This window comes from Pelophylax lessonae, assembly GCF_965119305.1.
Source record: "Pelophylax lessonae genome assembly, chromosome: 5".
NCBI classification, from domain to species: Eukaryota; Metazoa; Chordata; class Amphibia; order Anura; family Ranidae; genus Pelophylax; species Pelophylax lessonae.
The window spans coordinates 137,522,056-137,543,959 of record NC_138772.1 but is presented as its reverse complement, the minus strand read 5'-3'; the positions used below and the strand labels follow the sequence as shown (position 1 = coordinate 137,543,959).

General features: G+C 44.4%; 1 protein-coding gene across 1 annotated transcript in view; it reads left to right on the top strand.

The window, feature by feature from the left end:
- HIBADH (3-hydroxyisobutyrate dehydrogenase) overlaps positions 1-21,904 on the top strand; it is a 245,004-nt gene that overhangs the window by 19,360 nt on the left and 203,740 nt on the right. Inside the window, exon 2 of the mRNA XM_082257736.1 lies at positions 11,799-11,956. Within this exon, the coding sequence (XP_082113862.1) occupies positions 11,799-11,956 (158 nt within the window). The remainder of the gene's footprint in view (positions 1-11,798; positions 11,957-21,904) is intronic.

Below are 21,904 nucleotides of genomic sequence, written 5' to 3'. Positions count from 1 at the left end.
ACACCACCTTCGGGTTATGTTGCCTCCACAGGAGCAGGACTAGACAGGAAATTAAAAAGCTCTGGCCACACCCCAGGGGCAGTCCCAGAGGGTATATCCTCTCTGTCTCTGCCTCAGCAAATCAGTTATTTTCTGTCTAGTTAGGAGTAAAAACCTAGATACCTTGCTGGGATCTTAGGTCCTGGCAAGAATTTTTTCTTAAAGGATTTTTTTAGACAGCTTTTTTCTCCAGTGTTCCTGTGAGATCTTCAAGCAAGAAAGCTGAACTGGGCGACGGGCTGGATGTTGAGATCCGGTGGTCACCCCAGTTCAGCCTACGAGCGCGTGCAGGCCATAGCTCCGCGCTGGGTCGGCCGTGACAAAGTCCCATTAAAGGACTGTCCACGCAAGTTAAACGTCTCGCTGAAACGCCAAAGACCATGAGTCACGGCGTCCGTATCGGTCGACAGCCCTCCCGCCCCGGTGGAGAGGGGTACTGTCAGGAGTTGGTGCCCGCCTGGTTCCGGTATGGTGAGTAGTATGTTCCCCCTTTCCCCCTGACGGGTTTTGTGGTGAACGCGGGCCCCTCTCTGTATGGTAAGATAGAGTCCCTTTCTATCCTACAACATGACACAGATCCTCCTACTTTGTGTGATTTTATGTGTGCAAAAAGCCAGGAGGCTTGGTTTGGGAGCTAACAATCTAATTGTATACATGTTTTAAAGATGTAATCTGTGGCATTCTGGGAATCTTATGGGTTAAGAATAAGCTACCTACCAGTCAGAAGCCACGGACATGTAGACTGCCTTCCTAATCAGATCTCCAGCTATTAGCAGGCCTCCTGAACGGCCATGCGGTCCGCCAGGGCCGGTACCGCCAACCACGCCAGATCCCCATGCAGTGAGAGTGTTGTGTGCCCTGCAGCACACCGCTATTCAGTACGGGCCGCCGCCATTTTTTTTGCTGGATCGCACGAGCCGCCATTTTGGCGTAGCCTCGTGTCTCCAGCATGGGGGCGGCCATGTTTGAGGTGATCCAAACACCTCGTGGAGCTTGGGGGAGGCGCCGGAAGGCGTACAGAGGGGCGGAGCCGCCTCCTTTCTTCCTGGGCAGCCAGCCAAAAGACTTCCTGTTTGTTAAGACAGCGCTGTAACCTGTTGCAGTTAAACTCTGAGCATCAAGTGGTGAGCCTGGGGGTCTATCTCTCTCTCTCTCTCTCGATCGATAGGGATCCCTAGCAGGTAACACTAAGGGGCTTTTGTGGCGCTGGGGGTCGGAAAAAAAAAAAAAAAAATTTTATTTTTGAATTATATTATCCAGGAAGTAACTGGAGTTATCATGGACCCTGCCACACATATTCCCCCACCTGTTTCCCTCGAGGGGGCCACGGGACCCGCCGGTGCACAGAGTCATTTACAGCAATTTTGGAGTCTATGGTGGCTCGGGTGGAGGCGGCCTGTCAGGGACGGGGGTCAAGGAAGCGACCCCCGCCTACCCCTATACCATCTGACACCTCTGACTCAGATTCAGAGGTGGTCACGGCAGTTGCAGGTTCCTCTGCAAGGGCTGTTATCCCAGGTAAAGCCCCCTCAGACAGTGAGGAGGACGCTTCTTCTCCTGCTATTATTCAGGAAGAAGCATTGGTGGACGCACTAGTTGTGGCAGTGCAGGAAACCTTAAAACTTGAGGCTTTACCGGCAGAGGCAACTGAAACAGAGATTCCTTTTGGTACTAATAAGCCCATCAAGACGATGAAGGCTTTTCCTGTACCTAAATGTTTCGGTAATCAGATTAAAGGAGAATGGGAGCATTCTAAACGTACCTTTACTATTTCCAAGCGTATTGCTAGACGCTATCCGTTTGAGGAATCCATCATTAAGAAATGGACGGTACCACCAGTCGTGGATCCGCCTATTTCCAGGCTAAATAAAGCCATGGTTATTCCAGTGGAGGACACTTCGTCCTTTAAGGATCCGGTGGATCGAAAGATGGAAGCAGAGTCCCGCACCATCTTCTCTCTGATAGGGTCAGCTTTTAGACCAGTAATTGTTATTGGTCTAGTTTCCCAGACACTTACGGAATGGGCGAAAATGGTACGCCAAGATCTTAGGGGAAAAGATATTCCCCAGGAGACATCTGATTTGATGGAACAGATTATACAAGGGCTACAGTTTATCTGTGACGCAGCCTTGGACACTACTCCCTTATTAGGGCATGCATCTAAGACAGCGGTGATCCTCAGACGTGTGCTGTGGTTAAAATGCTGGTCAGCTGACCTAGGTTCCAAGAAGACCTTGACAAATCTCCCCTTTCAGGGGAATCGTCTATTTGGGGCCAACCTAGATGAAATCATTAAGGATGCCACTGGGGGCAAGAGCACTTTTTTGCCACAGGCTGCTAAAGCTAAGGGACCTCGCAACAAGCGAGGACCTTTCTTTACCGCCCATAAAGGGCGCCCGGCTGGTACAAGCGGGAAAGGCAAGACTCCTCCAGGAGGGTTCAAGAAGGGCTGGTCGGACAAGCAAAGGACCAACCCAGCCAAACCCGAAGCAAAGGAGTACACAGCCTGAAGGTGCGCCCCCACCCGGTTTCAGGGTGGGGGGACGTTTTCACCGGTATTCAGGACATTAGATCGAGCATCAACCACTACTACCGGTGCGATTCTTCCCTTCCAACATTTAAGTACTACAGGAAGCGGTAATTACCGTTCCCTGAATAGATCTTTTCCTTTACCTTTTCCTAAGATTAGTCCCGATACCTCACAGGAATCGGATCTGGTTGACCAGATAGGCCAAGTAGCCTCTAGTCGGGTGACTTCGGTCCCTGAGGTTCAACCAGAAAAGATCACCTTTCCTGATAACTATCAGGTATCTGATAAATGTGTGGGAACAGAAAACGACCAGACTTTCTCGGATGGTCGGGGCCAGATACCTCTAGGGACGCCTGGTTCAGATCCAATCGGCGCCAGTGGTCCTAGAAATTCTAGGCTGGCCTCCTCAAGCCGGCCTGGCCGACTTGGACATGTTAGTCGTAGACGTTCCGTGGGAACTTCGTCTCAGGGAGTGTCTGTGGTCTCAAGGACCAATTTACCATCATGCTTTACAGTCGCTGGGTTTAATGGCCTGGCCATTGAGACCCAAGTACTGAAGGACAGAGGTTTGTCAGCTTCAGTCATTCCTACCCTTATTAAAGCAAGGAAAGCGACTTCCAGCAAAGTCTATTATCACACATGGAAAACTTATATTGCGTGGTGCGAATCTTTAGGATTTCCTCCACGTACCTATTCGGTGTCTCGAATATTGGCCTTTTTGCAACAAGGGGTTGAGCAGAAGCTAGCCTTGAGCACCATCAAGGGTCAAATTTCAGCATTAGCAATCTTCTTTCAGAAGCCTTTAGCTACCAAATCCTTGGTGCGGAATTTCATCCAGGGGGTGCGGCACCTGGCTCCTCCAGTCCGCGCGCCCTTACCGCCTTGGGATCTTAATTTGGTTTTGTCGGTTCTACAGAAACCTCCTTTTGAAAACATCAGGGAGATTCCCTTGCTTACTTTATCCCAGAAAGTGGCCTTCTTGGTGGCTATTACTTCTGCTCGCAGGGTGTCAGAACTGGCTGCATTATCATGCCAGTCCCCATACCTAGTGATTCATAGGGATAAGGTAGTACTTCATCCTAAGCCATCTTTTCTTCCCAAGGTGGTTTCAGATTTTCATCTGAATGAAGATATTGTACTACCTTCCTTGTGTCCTCAGCCCAAGCATCATCGGGAACATGCGTTGCATTCCTTAGATGTGGTTCGGGCAATCAGGGTATACCTGAAAGCTACGGAATCATTCCGTAAGACGGATTCACTTTTTGTGATCACGGATGGCCCCAGAAAGGGTTTGCCTGCATCTGCCGCGACCATTGCCAAATGGATTAGACAAACGGTGGTACAGGCTTATTCTATTAAGGGTCAGAGTCCTCCGTTCCCTGTTAGGGCGCACTCCACTCGAGCGCTCAGTACTTCCTGGGCCTTTCGCCATCAGGCGTCAGTGGTCCAGGTATGTAAGGCGGCCACCTGGTCGTCAGTACATACCTTTACAAAATTCTATAAAATTGATGTGACGGCATCGGCGGATGCCTCATTTGGCCGCAAGGTTTTGCAGGCCGCAATTTGAGGAGACCGGTGGTCTACCTCGAGGGTTTTTTTCTGTTTGAAAAAAAAAAAAAAAAATTGTTTTCTCTTTTTTTGTTGAGTCTCATCATTAAGGATGAGCATTGTAAACTTCTAGTTGGCACCGGTTGGGCCTTCTAGATTGGGATTTGATTTCCATTTTCCCACCCCTCAGTTGTGATACTGCTCTGGGACGTCCCGAAGGTGGTGTATCACCGAGGACTACGTCTGTCAATGAGCGCTAGAGAAAAATGGATTTTTGTAAAATCTTACCGTAAAATCCTTTTCTCTTAGCTCATTGACAGACGTAGTCCCCGCCCCTCTGTTTTTTTGAGTTGGGTTAAAATCTCTAAAGACTGCTTTTTCACATAACTGATTTGCTGAGGCAGAGAGAGAGAGGATATACCCTCTGGGACTGCCCCTGGGGTGTGGCCAGAGCTTTTTAATTTCCTGTCTAGTCCTGCTCCTGTGGAGGCAACATAACCCGAAGGTGGTGTATCACCGAGGACTACGTCTGTCAATGAGCTAAGAGAAAAGGATTTTACGGTAAGATTTTACAAAAATCCATTTTTATCAACAACTTTCCAGTATGCTAAATGATACAAACACGTATATGAAGCTACCATTGGACCCAACGTCGAAGTTCGACCAAGAACTTAGAAGTCTGGTGGATCAGGGCTATCACACTTATGCCCTGACTAAGAAAGAAAAAAGGTATCTGACTCCAAGTGTTTGTAGAATCCCTACAATATACACGCTTCCTAAGATACATAAGGATGAGAATTGCCCCCCAGCACGTCCTATAGTGAATGGGATTGGCTCTGTAACTGCAAGGTTAGGCCAATACCTGGATAAATTTTTACAGCCGAGTGTCATTACCACTAAAGCTTTTTTGAAGGATACTAAAGATCTATTGGTATCGTTGGGTGATGTGTTGTTGAGTGAGGACTCGTCGGCCTTCTTGGTGACGGCTGACGTGTCCTCACTTTACACCATCATCCAACATGATGATGCTCTTTTAGCCCTGAATTGGGCACTGAGTAAGAGAGACGAAATTCCTTTTGCCCAGAAAAGATTTATTCAACAGTCTCTCGATTTTTGTCTATCCCACAACTACTTTTGGTTTAATAGTTGTTTTTATAGCCAAAAGACCGGCGTCGCCATGGGGGCCAAATTTGCCCCCAGTTTGGCGAATATTTTTATGGCCGAGTGGGAAGACAAATTTGTTTTTAATCAGTCTAGACCTGAGTTACGTTTTTATAAAAGGTTTATAGATGATATTTTATTTATTTGGGACGGGACTGAAGAATCCCTCCTTTCGTTTATGAGCCATTTGAATAGGAACCCCAATAATATTAAGCTTGAATTCCATTGGGATACTACTAGCATCCAGTTTTTGGATGTCACCATTTTCAGACATTCAAATGGGTTTGCCACGAAATTGTATTTTAAAAAGACTGATCGCAACAGTTACCTGTCCATCATGAGTGACCACCATCCTACATGGTTAAAAAATATAGCTAGAGGCCAATTCATGAGGGTCAGACGTAATTGTACGTTTGACCATGACTTTATGTCACAATCTAAAATAATTAAGGACCGCTTTCTTCAGAAAGGCTACAAAGAGGAGTTTTTGGACCAGGAGATAAAGAAAATTGTAGATATACCTAGGGCAGACTGTTTACAGAATAAAAGTAAAACCACGGACAAGACGAAGGAGCGGAGCTTCCTATCGGATTTCTCCAATGACTACAAAAATGTAGAATCTATTTTTAAAAAAACATTGGCCTTTATTGTTGAAGGATAGAGTTCTGGGCCCTGTAATACCGGCCTATCCATCTTTTATATATCGAAAGGCTCCCAATTTTGGGGACAGGGTTGTTAAGAAAGTTCAAAACCCCCCAAATGTAACTTTCTTTCCCGAAAGAAAGGGTTTCCATACCTGTGGTCGCTGTCGGGCCTGTTTCTTTGCAAGAACTAATTTAAGAAAGAGAATTGAATTCTCTGTTCCAGCAATAGGCAAGCAATTTAAGGTCCAAAATTTGATCACCTGCGACACGACACATGTGGTCTACGCCCTTATGTGTCCATGTAACAAGATCTACATCGGTCGAACAAAACGGACTGTAAAGAAAAGGGTGGGAGAACACATTTCAAACATTTTGACCAGGTTTTTAGGACCATAGCGTCTCGGAACATTTTAGGAGACACCATAATTGTGATCCCCGTGGTCTGCATTTTTGGGGAATAGAAAGGGTTACCCCCCCTTGGAGGGGAGCAAACTGGGTGAGAGAATTATCCAAATGCGAGACTAAATGGATTTTCCTCACCCAGGCCCTTGACCCCAAAGGTTTAAACATTGAGCTGGATCTCAATTGTTTTATTAGTGATTTTTAATCGTTTTATATTAATTAATTTAAATTTGATTCAATTTTTGATTGTTTTTAAATTTACTTTTTCTGAATATTGTCTGAGGTATTTTAATCTAAACCCATTTTAATTTAAATTTACTCTGTTATTTATGAATGATATCCTTGATTTTATCTTTTACTCCAGTGAGCTTAGTGTTTACTGAGTCTATATATAACATTAGGATATGAGCTTTGAATCTTAAATTTTTAAATTTAGAATGCTCTGATATATTTATATATACCATATGCAATCTTTTAAAACTCTTTCCAGTAACTGGGAGTGTTTATCCCGCTTGGCATCTTTTTTTAGCTTTTTATCATTGTATTGTCATGACTTTTAAGCATTGTATTGCCATGATTTATATGTATGTATTTATCACTCGCTGGGATTGCTTGTAACTGAGGAATGTTGACATAGAAAAGAGAATTAGCCATAAAGGGTGTTTCTCCTTTTTGGTATACATACAAGAGATTAAGTCACCGATTGGCTGTCCATCGGGAATACGATGTGTGGGCGGAAGTATCGTGAACCGCGGTGTGATAGAGTAAGGGCGGAAGGGTTCCCTCCTATCGGAGAGCCGGGATATTTGCATTGATTGGCGCGCCTACTATGTGACGTCAGAATTGTCAACATTCCTGTGTGTATATCTTGACGCCGCGCCGTGAGGTCCACGCCCTTAGAAGAAGTCGGAAATGACGAAACGCGTCAGGGCGTGAACCTCGCGGCGACCGGAAGTTCTCGGGTGACACATTCGGAGGCACTGGAGGCTAGGAACATCAGCGTGGAGAGGGTGAGCCGGCCAACATCGCCTACCGATGCATCCCTGTGACTTCCTTATATGATTCATTAGAAGGCTTACTATTTGATTGCGTTTGTGAGTGCATTTATTGGGGATTGGTTAATAAAGTATGGAGTGATGTTTTACAATATCACACTAGTGCGGTCCTTTCTTTCATGTTTTCCTTAACCGGTCGGTGAGTGACTCGTGAGCAAAGGGAACGCAGTTTTCTGTGGAGAGAGGTGTGTTTCTAACAGCTGCAGCCGATCGAGTAAAGACCACAGAGTTCATGCTTGTTTGCCTTCTCTATGAGAATAGGAAGGCCAGTTGGTCTGGTGAGTTGCCATCTTGTACCTGTATCACAACGGTGGAGGATTGAATGTCGGGTGACCCCATAAAAATTCACTGGTGACCCCAAATTGGTGAAAAAGCTGGATATAATGATGGACATTTAATGAGAAAGGACTAGTGTACTTTAGCAATTCCTTGCATGCTTTGATTGTTACTCAATATCAGCGCTGCTATTGCTTTGTGTATGACTCCATTTATGGACTTTTATTCAGAGTGATTGTTTACAGTTGGGGGAAATGGCTTTTTTTACTGTGAACATCAACACTGACTGCTTCTAATATCCTCTGCCTTCAGATCAGTCTTGGGAATACTTTGGAATCCATTTAGCATTCTGCCATTTCACCCAGCCTAGGAGAAGGGGGATCATGTGGCTCCTGAAACAAGTTGGCTTTCTTATTGCCCTGTTTGTTGTAACCAGTTGAACAATATAGACTGAACGCCTAAGGAGTTTCTCATGTGACCTATTAGACTTGGATTTCTTAACCTCCCTGGCGGTATGATTATGTCAGGAATTATGTACCAAAAGCGGTACAATTTTTTTCATGGAAATTTGGCGTTATGTATTAGAGGTCTACAATTCTTAGTAATTACTGACTTAAACTTGACCAAAACAAGACTCTAGTAGACATCCCAGATGTGATAAATTTGAAACACAAACGCATGAATTATAATTGAATCAATAATATAATTTTATTATATAATATATGTATGTATATTATATAATAAAATTATATTATTCGATTATAATTCATGCGTTGTATGTATGTGTGTGTATATGTATATGTGTGTATATATATATATATATATATATATATATATATATATATATATATATATGTATGTGTGTTTGTGTTTTGTTCAACGTTTGAATTTCCCTCCCCAGTTCCGCTCCCATGCAGCATTGCTGCTGCAGGGAACGGAACCAGGAAGTCATCACACCGACGAAGGATGGACGAGCGGCGGGGTTCTCAGATGGCTGGCGATCACAGAAATGGGAGATCATCGCTGGATTGCCAGGAGAAGGTAAGACACCGCCTCGCGCTCTGCACATCCACCCCGAGCGTGACTCGGGGATACCGATAACAGCATAAAAAATCCACCCCGAGTCACGCTCAGGGATACCGCTAGGCAGGTTAACTTGGTTGAATGTCTTCTCCGGGTGGATCCTCGTCTTTGTGGGGAGCTGCCTAATGCAGGCCAATTGGGCTCAACTAATGACTTTGTCCACATTTTGATAACCTGTGAAAACCCGTGTCCAGTGCCCTTCTACCTTCTCTATGTGGGCATATTATGTCAGTTTCATCACAAGTATTCCCACCTCTTTGTGATGTGGGGCAGAGCAGCGGAGAGGGACATTCCACGGCCGCAGCTGATTGGCCAGCAGCCTCCTGCTATATCAGTTTCCCACGGTTTTGGCACAGCTCATCCTTACACTCAAGATTTCTGGCAGGATCAACAACTTGGTGTGCTAATCGAACAGACAAAACAATATGTTTTTAATTGCCTATTCAACAGACTAGGAAGCAAATAAGAGATGTTTGTTATTAGGATTTACATACACGTTAGAGGCAGCCGCTCTTTGTGGTGTATATTATGCGTGTCCATTTGTTTCTGTTCTAATCTTTATGGAAACGTTTTAGGTTTTTGCATGTTCATGTCTCACCTTTGTACACAAATGCTGAACAAGACACGTAGCCCTGAAGACATTTGCCTTTTACAGTCACACATTCTTTTCTCATCTCTTTTGATGTGTGAAATGTGATTCAATGTGACAGTTGTTCATATTTGTGTTTGTGGCATTTTGAATTCCTTCACTTTAGGCACATAGAAAAACGTGGACTGAAGGTCATTTTTACTGAAGCCTTTTGCTTAACCACTTAAGGACCGGAAGGATTTGCCCCCTTGATGACCAGGCCATTTTTTCCACAATTCGGCACTGCATTACTTAAACTGACAAGTGCGTGGTCATGCAATGCTGTACCCTAATTGATGTCCTTCCCCCCCCCCCCCCCCACAAATAGAGCTTTTATTTTGGTGGTATTTGATCACCTGTGCAATTTTTATTTATTGCGCTATAAACAAAAAAAGAGCGACCATTCTGGGAAAAAAAAAACTATTTTTTTTTCACTTCCTGGCATATAACATTCCCAAAAAAAATAAAAAATTAAAAAATCTAATATTTTTTTTTTATTCTGCTACATATTTTTGGTAAAAAATCCCAATAAGTGTATTTTGATTGGTTTGCGCATAAGTTATCACGTCTACGAACTAGGGGAAAGATTCTTCCTTTTATTTTTCTTCCTTATTTTTCTCTTTCGTGCGGAAATAAAATGGCAAATAAAAAGAAAAAATAATATAGCATGTACAATCGTGACAGACGTCATATTGTAAATGGATGGTATTAAAAATTACCTTTCCTTTTCAATCTGCAGCCGGTGTAACTTTTCTGAAAATGCTATATGGCTACCTGGAGTTTTTCTGTACACAGAATGTGATGTGTACTGACCACACCTCAGAAACCTAATTTCCTGCTTGTGTGATTGGCTCACCAATTTTCCCAGAAGTCTGCTCTAAGATGCAAGTCCCCCCCCCCCCACCTAAAAGCACCTTGTCCCTAAGTTGATGGGGACAAGGGCTGCATCCCCACAACCCTGGACAGTGATTGCGGGGGTCTGCAGGCGGGGGTCTTATCAGAATCTGGAAGTCCCCTTTTAACAAGGGGGCCACCAGATCCCACCCCCCATGTGAATGAGTATGGGGGTACATAGTACCCCTACCCATTCACCAAAAATGTGTAAAAAGTGAATAAGCAGTACACAGGTTTTTGACAATTCCTTTAAAAAAAAAAAAAAAATACAGAAAACAATGTCCCCCGAAGTAGATCTATTGTCAATCACGCCGCACCAGCAAAAAAAAAAACCCTTCGGCCCGATGATCGCGCGCTGCCTGCTCCTCCGTCTGACAGCTCTTAAATACCTAAAGGGCGGTGCCACCCAGTGACGTCGAGTGGCAACGCCACCTTGTGTTGTCACCGACCCAGCATGCATCAACGATGTTACAATGGAGTGACGTCACTGGGTGGCCCCCGCCCTTTAGATATCTAAGAGCTGTCAGACCAAGGAGCAGGCAGTCCGTAGGAGCATTTGTCGAGGCCGGAGGTTTATTTATTTTTGTTTATTTTTTAGATGCACCGGGCGGCGTGATTGATGATAGATCTACTTTAGGGGACATAATTCAAAAAACAAAGACCTTGTCACAAACCTGTTTACTGTGTCCAGAGTTGTGGGGTTGAGGGCCTTGGCCCCATCAACATGGGAACAATATGCTTTGGGGTGGGGGGCAGAGCACCCCCTTCCCCCCTATGTTGAGGGTACGCCCCCCCTTTTTTTTCTGACCTGCCAGGCTGTATGTTCGGATAGAAGGGTCTGGTATGGATTTTGTGGGTTCCCCTCCAAATTAATACTAGACCTAAAGGGCTTGTTATGCATGGGAGGGGGGACCCTACACTTTTTTATTTTTATTTTACGTCTGCTTTTTAATTGCCGGCATTTTTTAAAATTTTTTTTACCTTCAGCTATTAGTGGGGAAACTCACTGACAGCTGATAAGTCATCGGTTGTTAATGACGCGGTGGCCAGGTTCCCGAACCGCTGCTTAACAAGCAGCTATTCTTCACACAGAATTTGAGTCGGTTGATCATTTTTGAGCCAATTCGAATTCTGATTGTTCTGAAAATTTGGAATTTGTTAGGTTTTTTATTTTGTAGCGAATTTCTCATTTTTGCACAAGTTGCACTCATCCAAAGTCGTCCTGTCAAATCGCATGGCGAAGTCACAATGGAAGTGGATTTTAATGTTGCACAAGTGTGAAAGGAGCCTAATTGAGATTATAATAACTTCAAAATTAATGATCCACCTAACTGGAAGATGGGCTAAACATAACTAAAGCAATTTAAGCCAGGTATATAATAAATGTCCACATTTCCTCCCCTCCTCCATTCGACAAACACGTTTTTTGCTAAAGCATGTCTTTCGTGATTAAGATATCAAACCATTTGCGAGGTATGAGGTTTTCATTTGTGTACAGTTGATTGATTGCGTTTTTATTTATTTTTCCTTTCTTTTAGTTTGCAGATCAATGGCCTCCAAAACACCTATTGGGTTCATAGGACTTGGAAACATGGGAAATCCAATGGCAAAAAATCTTGTGAAACATGGGTATCCTGTTATTGCATATGATGTTTTTCCGGAGGCCTGTAAAGAATTTCAAGATACTGGGGCCCAGGTATGCATCTCGCATGCTATTATTTTCTTTAACATAAAATATTATCCAGATTAGGAAAATATGTAATATATACACACTAGTGGTGCACCAAACTGAAAATTATGGACCGAAAATTCAGGATGCACTTGACTGAAAGACCGAAATCTAACAGTTTATTTAAAAAAAAAAAAAATGATATATTGCTCAAAAAAAATGAAAGGAACACTTTGAAAACACCTCAGTGGGGAAAAATATCATGCTGGATATCTATACTTTTATGGACTGGGTAATGTGTTAGGAACGAAAGGTTGCCACATCCTTAAATGAAAATTATCAACCTGAATTTAAAGACCCCCAAAATTAAAGTGAAAAAATGAGGCAGCAGACTAGTCCATTTTGCTGAAATTTCTTTGCAGCAACTCAAAATGGTACTTGGTAGTTCGTATGGCCCCCACGTGCTTGTATGCATGCCTGACAACGTCGGGCTTGCTCCTAATGAGATGATGGATGGCGTCCTAGGGGTATTTCCTTCCATATCTGGACCAGGGCATCACTGAGCTCCTAAACAGACTGAGGTGCAACCTGGTAGCATCGGATGGACCGAAACATAATGTCCCAGAGGTGTTCTAATGTATTTAGGTTAGGCGAGCGTGGAGGCTATTCAATGGTATCCATTCCTTCATTCTCCATGAACTGGCTACATACATTCTCCACATAAGGCTGGGCATTGTCATGCACCAGGAGGAACCCAGGACTCGCTGCACCAGCGTAGGGTTTGACAATGGCTCCAAGGATTTCATCCATATTTCTAATGGCAGGTCTGTGCGTTCCCCCACGGATATGCCTCCCCAGACCATCACTGAATGATGTTCTAGGCAGCATAATGTTCTCCACGGCTTCTCCAGACCCTTTCACGTCTGTCACATGTGCTCAGGGTGAACCTGCTCTCATCTGTGAAAAGCACAGGGAGCCAGGGGGGGCCCTGCCAATTCTGGTGTTCAGTGGCAAATGCCAATCGAGCTCCATGGTGCCAGGCAGTGAGCACAGAGCCCATTAGAGGACGTCGGGCCCTCAGGCCACTCTCATTAAGTCGGTTTCTGATTGTTTGGTCAGAGGCATTCAAACCAGTGGCCTGCTTGATGTCATTTTGTAGGGGTCTGGCAGTGCTCATCCTGTTCCTCTGTCCTACTGTTGGGTTAAGGACCTTCTACGTCCCGAACAAGCTCTCTTAGAGCAGTGTTTCTCAACTCTGGTCCTCAGGGCACAGTAACAGGCCAGATTTTAAGTATGACCTTGGGGAAATGCAGACTAGAATACTGCAGTCACTGAGCAGCAAATTATATCACCTGTGATGTATTTCAGCTTTCTTGCAAACCTGGCCTGTTAGTGTGCCCTGAGGACCGGAGTTGAGAAACACTCTTAGAGTAACTGCCTGTCTCCTGGAATCTCCTCCATGCTCTTGAGACTGTGCTGGGAGACACAGCAAACCTTCTGACAATGGCACGTATTGATGTGCCATCCTGGAGTAGTTGGACGGTCTGTGCAACCTCTATAGGGTCCAGGTATCGCCTCCTGCTATCAGGAGGGACACTAACCCTAGCCAAATGCAAAACTAGTGAAAAACAGTTAAAAAATTAGTAGGAAAATAAATGTCAGTGGCCTCCAGCTGTAAAACCATTCCTGTTTTTAGGGGTTGTCTCAATGTTGCCCATCTAGTGCACCTGTTATTTTCATTAACACCAAAGCAGCTGAAACTGATTAACAACCCCCTCTGCTACTTAACTGACCAGATCAATACCCCAGGAGCTTTATTGACTTGATGCTGTACTCTAATTAAAAAGTGTTCCTTTTAATTATTTTTTTTTTTTTTTTGAGCAGTGTGTGTATTATAAATAAAAAAAAAAAAAAAACATATATATATATATATATATATATATATATATATATATATATATATATATATATATATATATATATATATATATATATATATATATATATACAATATATTAAGGGTGCATTTCTCATGGCGCGCGTTTGCGTGGACATGGCAGCCCATTCATTTCAATGGGCTACCGTGCCTGCGCTTTCTGCAAAAAAAGGAGCATGCACCTTTTTCAAAACTCAACCCACAGGGAAATCTAATTTTGACCATGCGATTTCCTGCGGTTCCAGCAGACGCACTGCAATTTTTCACATGTGGTGGTGCCATTCACAATGAATGGCAACCCCGTGCGTTTTCTGATAGCAGCGCAATTTCACTGCAGGTGGTTGCAGGTGCGGAAATTGCTGGTATAACCACAGCTACATTGATGTTAACCTAGTGTGAAAAAGAATAAAAAATGCACCAGTGTTGCGGTTTTGAATCACACGAGCTATGAAAATGCACCTTAAACGCGGCAAAATTGCATGCGCTTTTCGGGGGATATTATCGGCGCTGCAAAACACTGACCACCCTATTTTCGGCCGATTTTTATCAGTGCATCCTTAATACACACTGCAGTAAATACTGTATATTGTTAGTGTTTGTAAAACAAAGAGAAGTATGTGTATATATTTGAGGATTGTTGGCAAAGGCTGACTGATCTATGGGACTACTTTTGGATAAAATAAAACCTCTCAGGAGAACTTGATAAACCTTTTTAATGATCGGGAGTAACGTAATCCGTGCAATACTGTGCTGGAACAGTGTCTTATTTTACGGTCACATGTTGTACGGTAAGAATAAGACCATGATGCTCACCTTTTAGGAGAAGGTAATGTATATATTTTTTTTTTTTTGCGGAACAAAAATGGGCATTTATGTTTTCCTGCAGGAGCCTTAAAAACATGGCACCCGTGCAATGTGGGACTTCTGCAGACAAGTCCTGCGGCTTTCAGCCCATACCTCTTTATGGGCTGTCAATTTGAAAACTGCAGGACTTGTGAATAAATTATGAGCACGCTCACCAGTTCATTGATAACTACAATTTGTCTACCGAAGAGGTAGATGGGACTTGTAGTTCTCTCATTCTCATATCACTGTGAATGAATGATGCATCTATGCAGACGAAGCCCCACACAGCTGCACAGTTTGTGAAAACTGAAAGCCGGTGCGGGGAGAGGAACCCCTGACTGCTTGTCATGGGAGTGAAGGGTACAAAGGTGGGCACTACTAGAGCATGTTACACATTACACCCTGAATATAGCTGTAACATGCTCCAAAAGGTGAGCTTAGCCTTTAATATTAATTGGGTTCAATTAGATCAGTCATTCAGAGCTCAAAAGTGGCATCTGGAGCAATACCATAAAATGACTTGGCTCTTGCACATGAATGCCATTTAGCTTGCATGTATGAGTAATTTTCTGTCTGGGAGTCATAGGTTCAGCATACAGCCTGCTATCAGCAGCATGTTAATGACAGGCTAAAATATGCAGTGACTATATGCCCATATACACACATTAACGCGGTAATTGTGGACAGGGACCTATGCGATGCTCCAAACACAACAGTCTGCATTTGACAAGCTGAATACAGCACCTATAATGCCAAGCAGAGCATTGTGCCCGCGTATGCGCTGTACCCTTAGAGACTCTCTCATTGCATTAAATATATGGGAAGCCTATGATGGAAACTGCCATTGTATAATTCACAAGCATGATATCAGTTCTAGGTTTGCCACCTCACTGTGAACAGTCCTGTCTTTTATAGCTGTGTGCAGCCTGGGAGTCTGAGAATGGCAGCTTCTGTCTATGGCATTGGTATAGGACCCGTTTCCGAAGGAAAAAAAAAACTGGGAGCCGCAAAACCATTGCGACATTTAAAACAAATCTAACACTGCATATATGCCCCCTTACAATGTAGTGACCAGCATACATGCCCCCTTACAATGTAGTGACCAGCGTACATGCCCCCTTACAATGTAGTGTCCAGCGTACATGCCCCCTTACAATGGTAGTGTCCAGCGTACATGCCCCCTTACAATGTAGTGTCCAGCGTACATGCCCCCTTACAATGTAGTGTCCAGCGTACATGCCCCCTTACAATGTAGTGTCCAGCGTACATGCCCCCTTACAATGTAGTGACCAGCGTACATGCCCCCTTACAATGTAGTGACCAGCGTACATGCCCCCTTACAATGCAGAGACCAGCGTGCGTGCGTGCCCCCTTACAATGCAGAGACCAGCGTGCGTGCGTGCCCCCTTCAATACAGTGACCAGCGTGCGTGCGTGCCCCCTTCAATACAGTGTGTGCCCCCCCCCCCCGAGGCATTACTTCACTTGCCTCACACTGGTGCCTGGCGGACTGCTGCTGACTGGAGTCTGGACGGACGTCTTCTTCCTCCTCGACTAGACCTGCATGCGCGGCGCTGCCCTCCTCTGACAGCGGGAGGGGAAGGTGACGTTGAGTCGCACGCACCGCCCCCCATGCAACGTCACAGCCAGTACATCGCCACAGTGGGGAGTGTCGGGGAGCACAGTGCACCTCCTCCCCTCGCTAGCTTCCCCCCCGGAGCTGCGGCAAAGTTTGAAAAGAGCCGCGGGTTGCGGACCTATGGTATAGGTCAAAGAGACTTGCATGCACTCACTAGCTACGGCATTTGCCTCCTCCCGGCAACCACAAACAAGTCCAGGCAGCACACCAGTTTTTTTTTTTTCCCTTCAGTATTTATAAACTTTATTAACTGACGCCATCGTATGGCCATTCTTGTATCATTACCCTGGCTGTCCTCGCCTCATGTCAGGGGATGAAAAATGTGGTATCAAAATTTTATGAAACACTAGCCACAAAGATTAGAGGTGGTGCGGCCTTGCAAGTCTCCTTGAGCGATACCATTTGAAAGAGATTGGAATATATATATTGCCATCCTTTTTATTTACAAAATGTCATTGTATCCCATTTTACTATTTATTTATATTTAAAAGTACATTTTGTGCATAGTGAAATGTTAAAAAGGAGGTATAGGGTTGGTACAATTTTGGGTGATCCTAGATTATTCTGTAATTCTTATAGTATACTGTATCTGTTCTAGGGATAGACCAATTATCGGCAAGGCTGATATATTGGGAGGTCGATATGCACTTTCCCCGATATATCGGTATTGGCCCCGGAACTGGCCGATATTGCCGATATTTTTGTGACGTCATTCTGCCTTCTTAGGCCTTGGACAGCCTCGTCTGGAGTCAGGACTAGTCACGCGGGAGTGTACCACAGCCATAAACCCACCCACAGCAGCCAGGTACCAGCCACCCACCCACAGGCACTGTACCAGCCAACCACCCACAGGCCCCGTTGCCAGCCAGCCAGCCACCCACCCACCACAGGATGCCAGCAAGCCAGCCATTAAGCATTAATCTATAGTACCAGGTTTGTGTAAAAATTTGTCTTTGTTTTTCAAAACTTTAAATGTACAAAATATTGGCCGATACCATACAAAATATTGGCCGATACCATTACGTTGTGACCAAAATACCAGTATCGGTATCGGCCCTGAAAAAACCATATCGGTCTATCCCTAATCTGCTTATAAGAGTAGAGATTGATAGTCAGTCTTTCTGCTGTACAACTGTTAAAAAAAAAAAGCTGTGATGTGCCCGTGTTGGACAAAGTAAAAGGTTTGCTTAAATGCCACTATACCCCCTTTTTCTCTATTAGCAATATATACTTGCTTTTTTTTTTTTTTTTTTTTTTTTTTTTTAGCAGCCAGGAATGGGGGAAAAAAAACATGCCTAGTACTTCTAGGTATGAAGGATCATGTGATTACATTGACGATTGGCCCATTACTGTCAGAGGAGTGGGGAGATTTAGTCCTCATGCAAGCTGTGACTGAACTGACTCGGAGCCTCACCAAAGACTTATGATTGGTCATTTCCAACATAAAAAGCCCTATTATTTGTATTTGTAGCACTTTCTTCATGTTTTTGTTGTTTGAGCTCTTTATGACTTCCATTATGATTAGCTAATACAGACCACCAACATACCATAGGGTGGTATGCTAATGGTGTGTGTGTTTTTTTTTTTTTCTTAGGGGGATATATTGTGCACTTTGTATGGTGCATTTTTAAGTATGGTTTTAACATTTTAATTATGGAATAAAATGTGTCATTTTTACTAACAATGCTGTAATGGTTGATTCATTTGTTAGACCTATACCACCAATAAGGTCCCAATAGGTTTTTTGATGGTAGGTATACCCAGAGCTATTTTTCAGCGGGAACGCAGTTCCGGCACCTCCAGCACCAAATGTATGTAATAGGAAGAGGTGTGCTGGAGGGTCTATAATAGCAAGGGGTGTGCTGGAGGGTCCATTAATGCTGACTGCTGGGGGATCTATTTTTTTTTTTTTTTTTTGTAAGATCTATTGTTGCTGGTGGTGAGGTAAATTGGTGCTGGGGTTTTTATGTTGCTGGTAGGGATCTATTGTTGAGGGAGAGGTCTGTTGTTGCTGGCTGCTTGAAAGCCAGTTGTTGCTGCTGGAGGGTCTATAGATGCTGGCTGCTTGGAGATTTGTTGTTGCTGCTGGGAGTCTAATGTTGCTGGGGTGTATCATTTTTTTGCTGGGGGTGCTATTTTGTTGTGGGTGGTCCGTTGTTGCTGCGTGGGGGGTCTATTGTTGTGTGGGGGAACAATTGTTGCTGGGGGGATCTATAGTTGCTGGCTCCAGGGGATCTATTTTACTGCTTTTCTTGTGACAAGAAAAAATTCCAAACAAATTTTTAGCACCACAAAACGATACTGGGGCAGTACTGGAAGGTGGCTAAGAGGGGGACCAAGGGACAGTGCTAAGAGGCGGGTAGGGGGCGGAGACAAGGGAGGACTCAAAAGGGGGGAGTTCTGCACCTATTCCCTGAGAGGAAAAAAGCCCTGGGTATACCTAGTTTGTCAAATTGCTTGGCCTTTGTCTGCTGTCATTCAGTCAGCCTACATTTCTTTACTAGGCTGGGAGACTATATTTATTTGCATTTTCTACTCAAAATACATTTTCATGGGGTAGAAGAGCCACCATAATGGTCGCGGAAAGAGAGTTAAAGGAATTTGAGCACTATGTTCTAGTTGCTGGGAGTATTTGAAAAATGTAGGAGGCTAATTGGTGATCGAAAACCACCAGTATTTACTGCAATTAGTAATCTTCATTTTGGTGGACCAACAAGACATTTTGATTTCCACGTCTCACCATATTTTCTATTCACTGCTCTGTGGCTGAAGGAATTCTAAAGGATAGCAGAGTAGTGAAAGCAAACAATAACTTATTTATTGGTGTTTTCTATACCATGTTTTTCACAGTATTGCTTTTTTAAAGCTGAACTTCGGGAAAACGAAATACTCGGTTTAAATGAGAGCTGTCTTTTCTGCCACAGGATTTTGTAGACCACACCGCCAGGTCATGGACCAGATTTTTCTCCACTTCATTTGAGCAATCCAGCTAGGTCATCATCCTTTTACAAAAACTCAAACCGAGAAAGCGTTCTGGGAGGGAAAATACCCGCTTAGTGCCACACCTAATACAGGGAATTGCATCCAAGAAACCAATCGTAAAGAAAAAGACCCCACCAGTATAAAGCCCCTTAAAGGCTACTACTTGAGGTATAAAATATTTTTTTCTTTCGTTCATTGACGGACACAGCTCCTGATTTTTCTTAACCATTGGGTTATACTGCCCCCTACAGGAGTAGGACACTAGACAGCAAAAAGCTTGATTACGCTTATGGGCAGTCCTGGGGGGGGGGTATACACCCAACTATAGGCGCTCAGTTTTTTTTTTCTGCATAGTCAGGAGTAAGGACCTAGTTCCTTGATGGGATCTCTGATCGTGGCAATTTTTTTTCCTTTTTAAATGGATTTTTTCCTTTTCTTAGTAGATTCTCATAGGAACAAAACAACAAACCACTGCCAGACAGGGGGTTGGACTGGATAATCTAGATCCAGAGGGTCCCCCCAGTCTAGCTAACGAGCGCACGCAGGGCTCAGCCGCAACATGGCCCCACTGGACGGGAGCTGGCCTGCGAGTTAAATGTCTCGTGAGGGCGCATACGACCTGGCCTCGGCCTGAGCCGCAGCGTCCCTCCTGGCCGACAGCCACCCGCATCCCGATGGAGCAGTGGTCTGTCAGGAGTGGTGCCCACCCTGTTCCTGGTATGGTAAGTAGCTGCCCCCCCTCTACCCGTGGAGGGTTTTTGGGGTGGATGTGGGCCCTTCCCTGGGATGGTGGGACCCCAAGATCCCCCCCCCCTCCTCTAAAAATGTGGTGGCCACTGTGGGGTCTCCAGGAACCCCCCCCCCTCGGGTGAGGTTCTGAGCTGGCTTTTGCCACAGACCTTTAAGGGGTGCTTGTTGGAGTTGCTGCTGACCATGTTTTTCCTGGTGCACAATGGGGGGGATAAGCAGGGTTCCCCTGCTACCCTGGGGGTTGGTGACTAGGGCAGGGATGTCCTCTGGGCTCCTTGCTGCAGTTGTTGGGCTGGGGGACCAGATGGTTTGGCATCCGCACCTCACGCGGCCTGATCCGGCCCCAAATTTAGGCTGCGGCTTTGCGGCCTACTGGTCAGGAGCTACAGTGCCTTGCGAAAGTATTCGGCCCCCTTGAACTTTGCGACCTTTTGCCACATTTCAGGCTTCAAACCTAAATATATAAAACTGTAATTTTTTGTGAAGAATTAACAAGTGGGATACAAACATGAAGTGGAATGAAATTTATTGGATATTTCAAACGTTGTTAACAAATAAAAAACTGAAAAATTAAGCGTGCAAAATTTATTCAGCCCCTTTACTTTCAGTGCAGCAAACTCTCTCCAGAAGTTCAGTGAGGATCTCTGAATGATCCAATGTTGACCTAAATGACTAATGATGATAAATAGAATCCACCTGTGTGTAATCAAGTCTCCGTATAAATGCACCTGCACTGTGATAGTCTGAGGTCCGTTTAAAGCGCAGAGAGCATCATGAAGAACAAGGATCACACCAGGCAGGTCCGAGATACTGTTGTGGAGAAGTTTAAAGCCGGATTTGGATACAAAAAGATTTCCCAAGCTGTAAACATCCCAAGGAGCACTGTGTAAGCGATAATATTGAAATGGAAGGAGTATCAGACCACTGCAAATCTATGAAGACCTGGCTGTCCCTCTAAACTTTCAGCTCTTACAAGGAGAAGACTGATCAGAGATGCAGCCAAGAGGCCCATGATCACTCTGGATGAACTGCAGAGATCTACAGCTGGGGTGGGAGACTCTGTCCATAGGACAACAATCAGTCATATACTGCACAAATCTAGCCTTTATGGAAGAGTGGCAAGAAGAAAGCCATTTCTTAAAGATATCCATAAAAAGTGTTGTTTTAACGTTTGCCACAAGCCACCTGGGAGACACATCAAACATGTGGAAGAAGGTGCTCTGGTCAGATGAAACCAAAATCTAACTTTTTGGCAACAATGCAAAACGTTATGTTTTGGCGTAAAAGCAACACAGCTCATCACCCTGAACACACCATCCCCACTGTCAAACATGGTGGTGGCAGCATCATGGTTTGGGCCTGCTTTGTTTCAACAGGGACAGGGAAGATGGTAAAATTGATGGGAAGATGGATGGAGCCAAATACAGGACCATTCTGGACGAAAACCTGATGGAGTCTGCAAAAGACCTGAGACTGGGACGGAGATTTGTCTTCCAACAAGACAATGATCCAAAACATAAAGCAAAATCTACAATGGAATGGTTCACAAATAAACATATCCAGGTGTTAGAATGGCCAAGTCAAAGTCCAGACCTGAATCCAATCGAGAATCTGTGGAAAGAACTGAAAACTGCTGTTCACAAACGCTCTCCATCCAACTTCACTGAGCTCAAGCTGTTTTGCAAGGAGGAATGGGCAAAAATTTCAGTTTCTTGATGTGCAAAACTGATAGAGACATACCCCAAGCGACTTACAGCTGTAATTGCAGCAAAAGGTGGCGCTACAAAGTATTAACTTAAGGGGGCTGAATAATTTTGCACGCC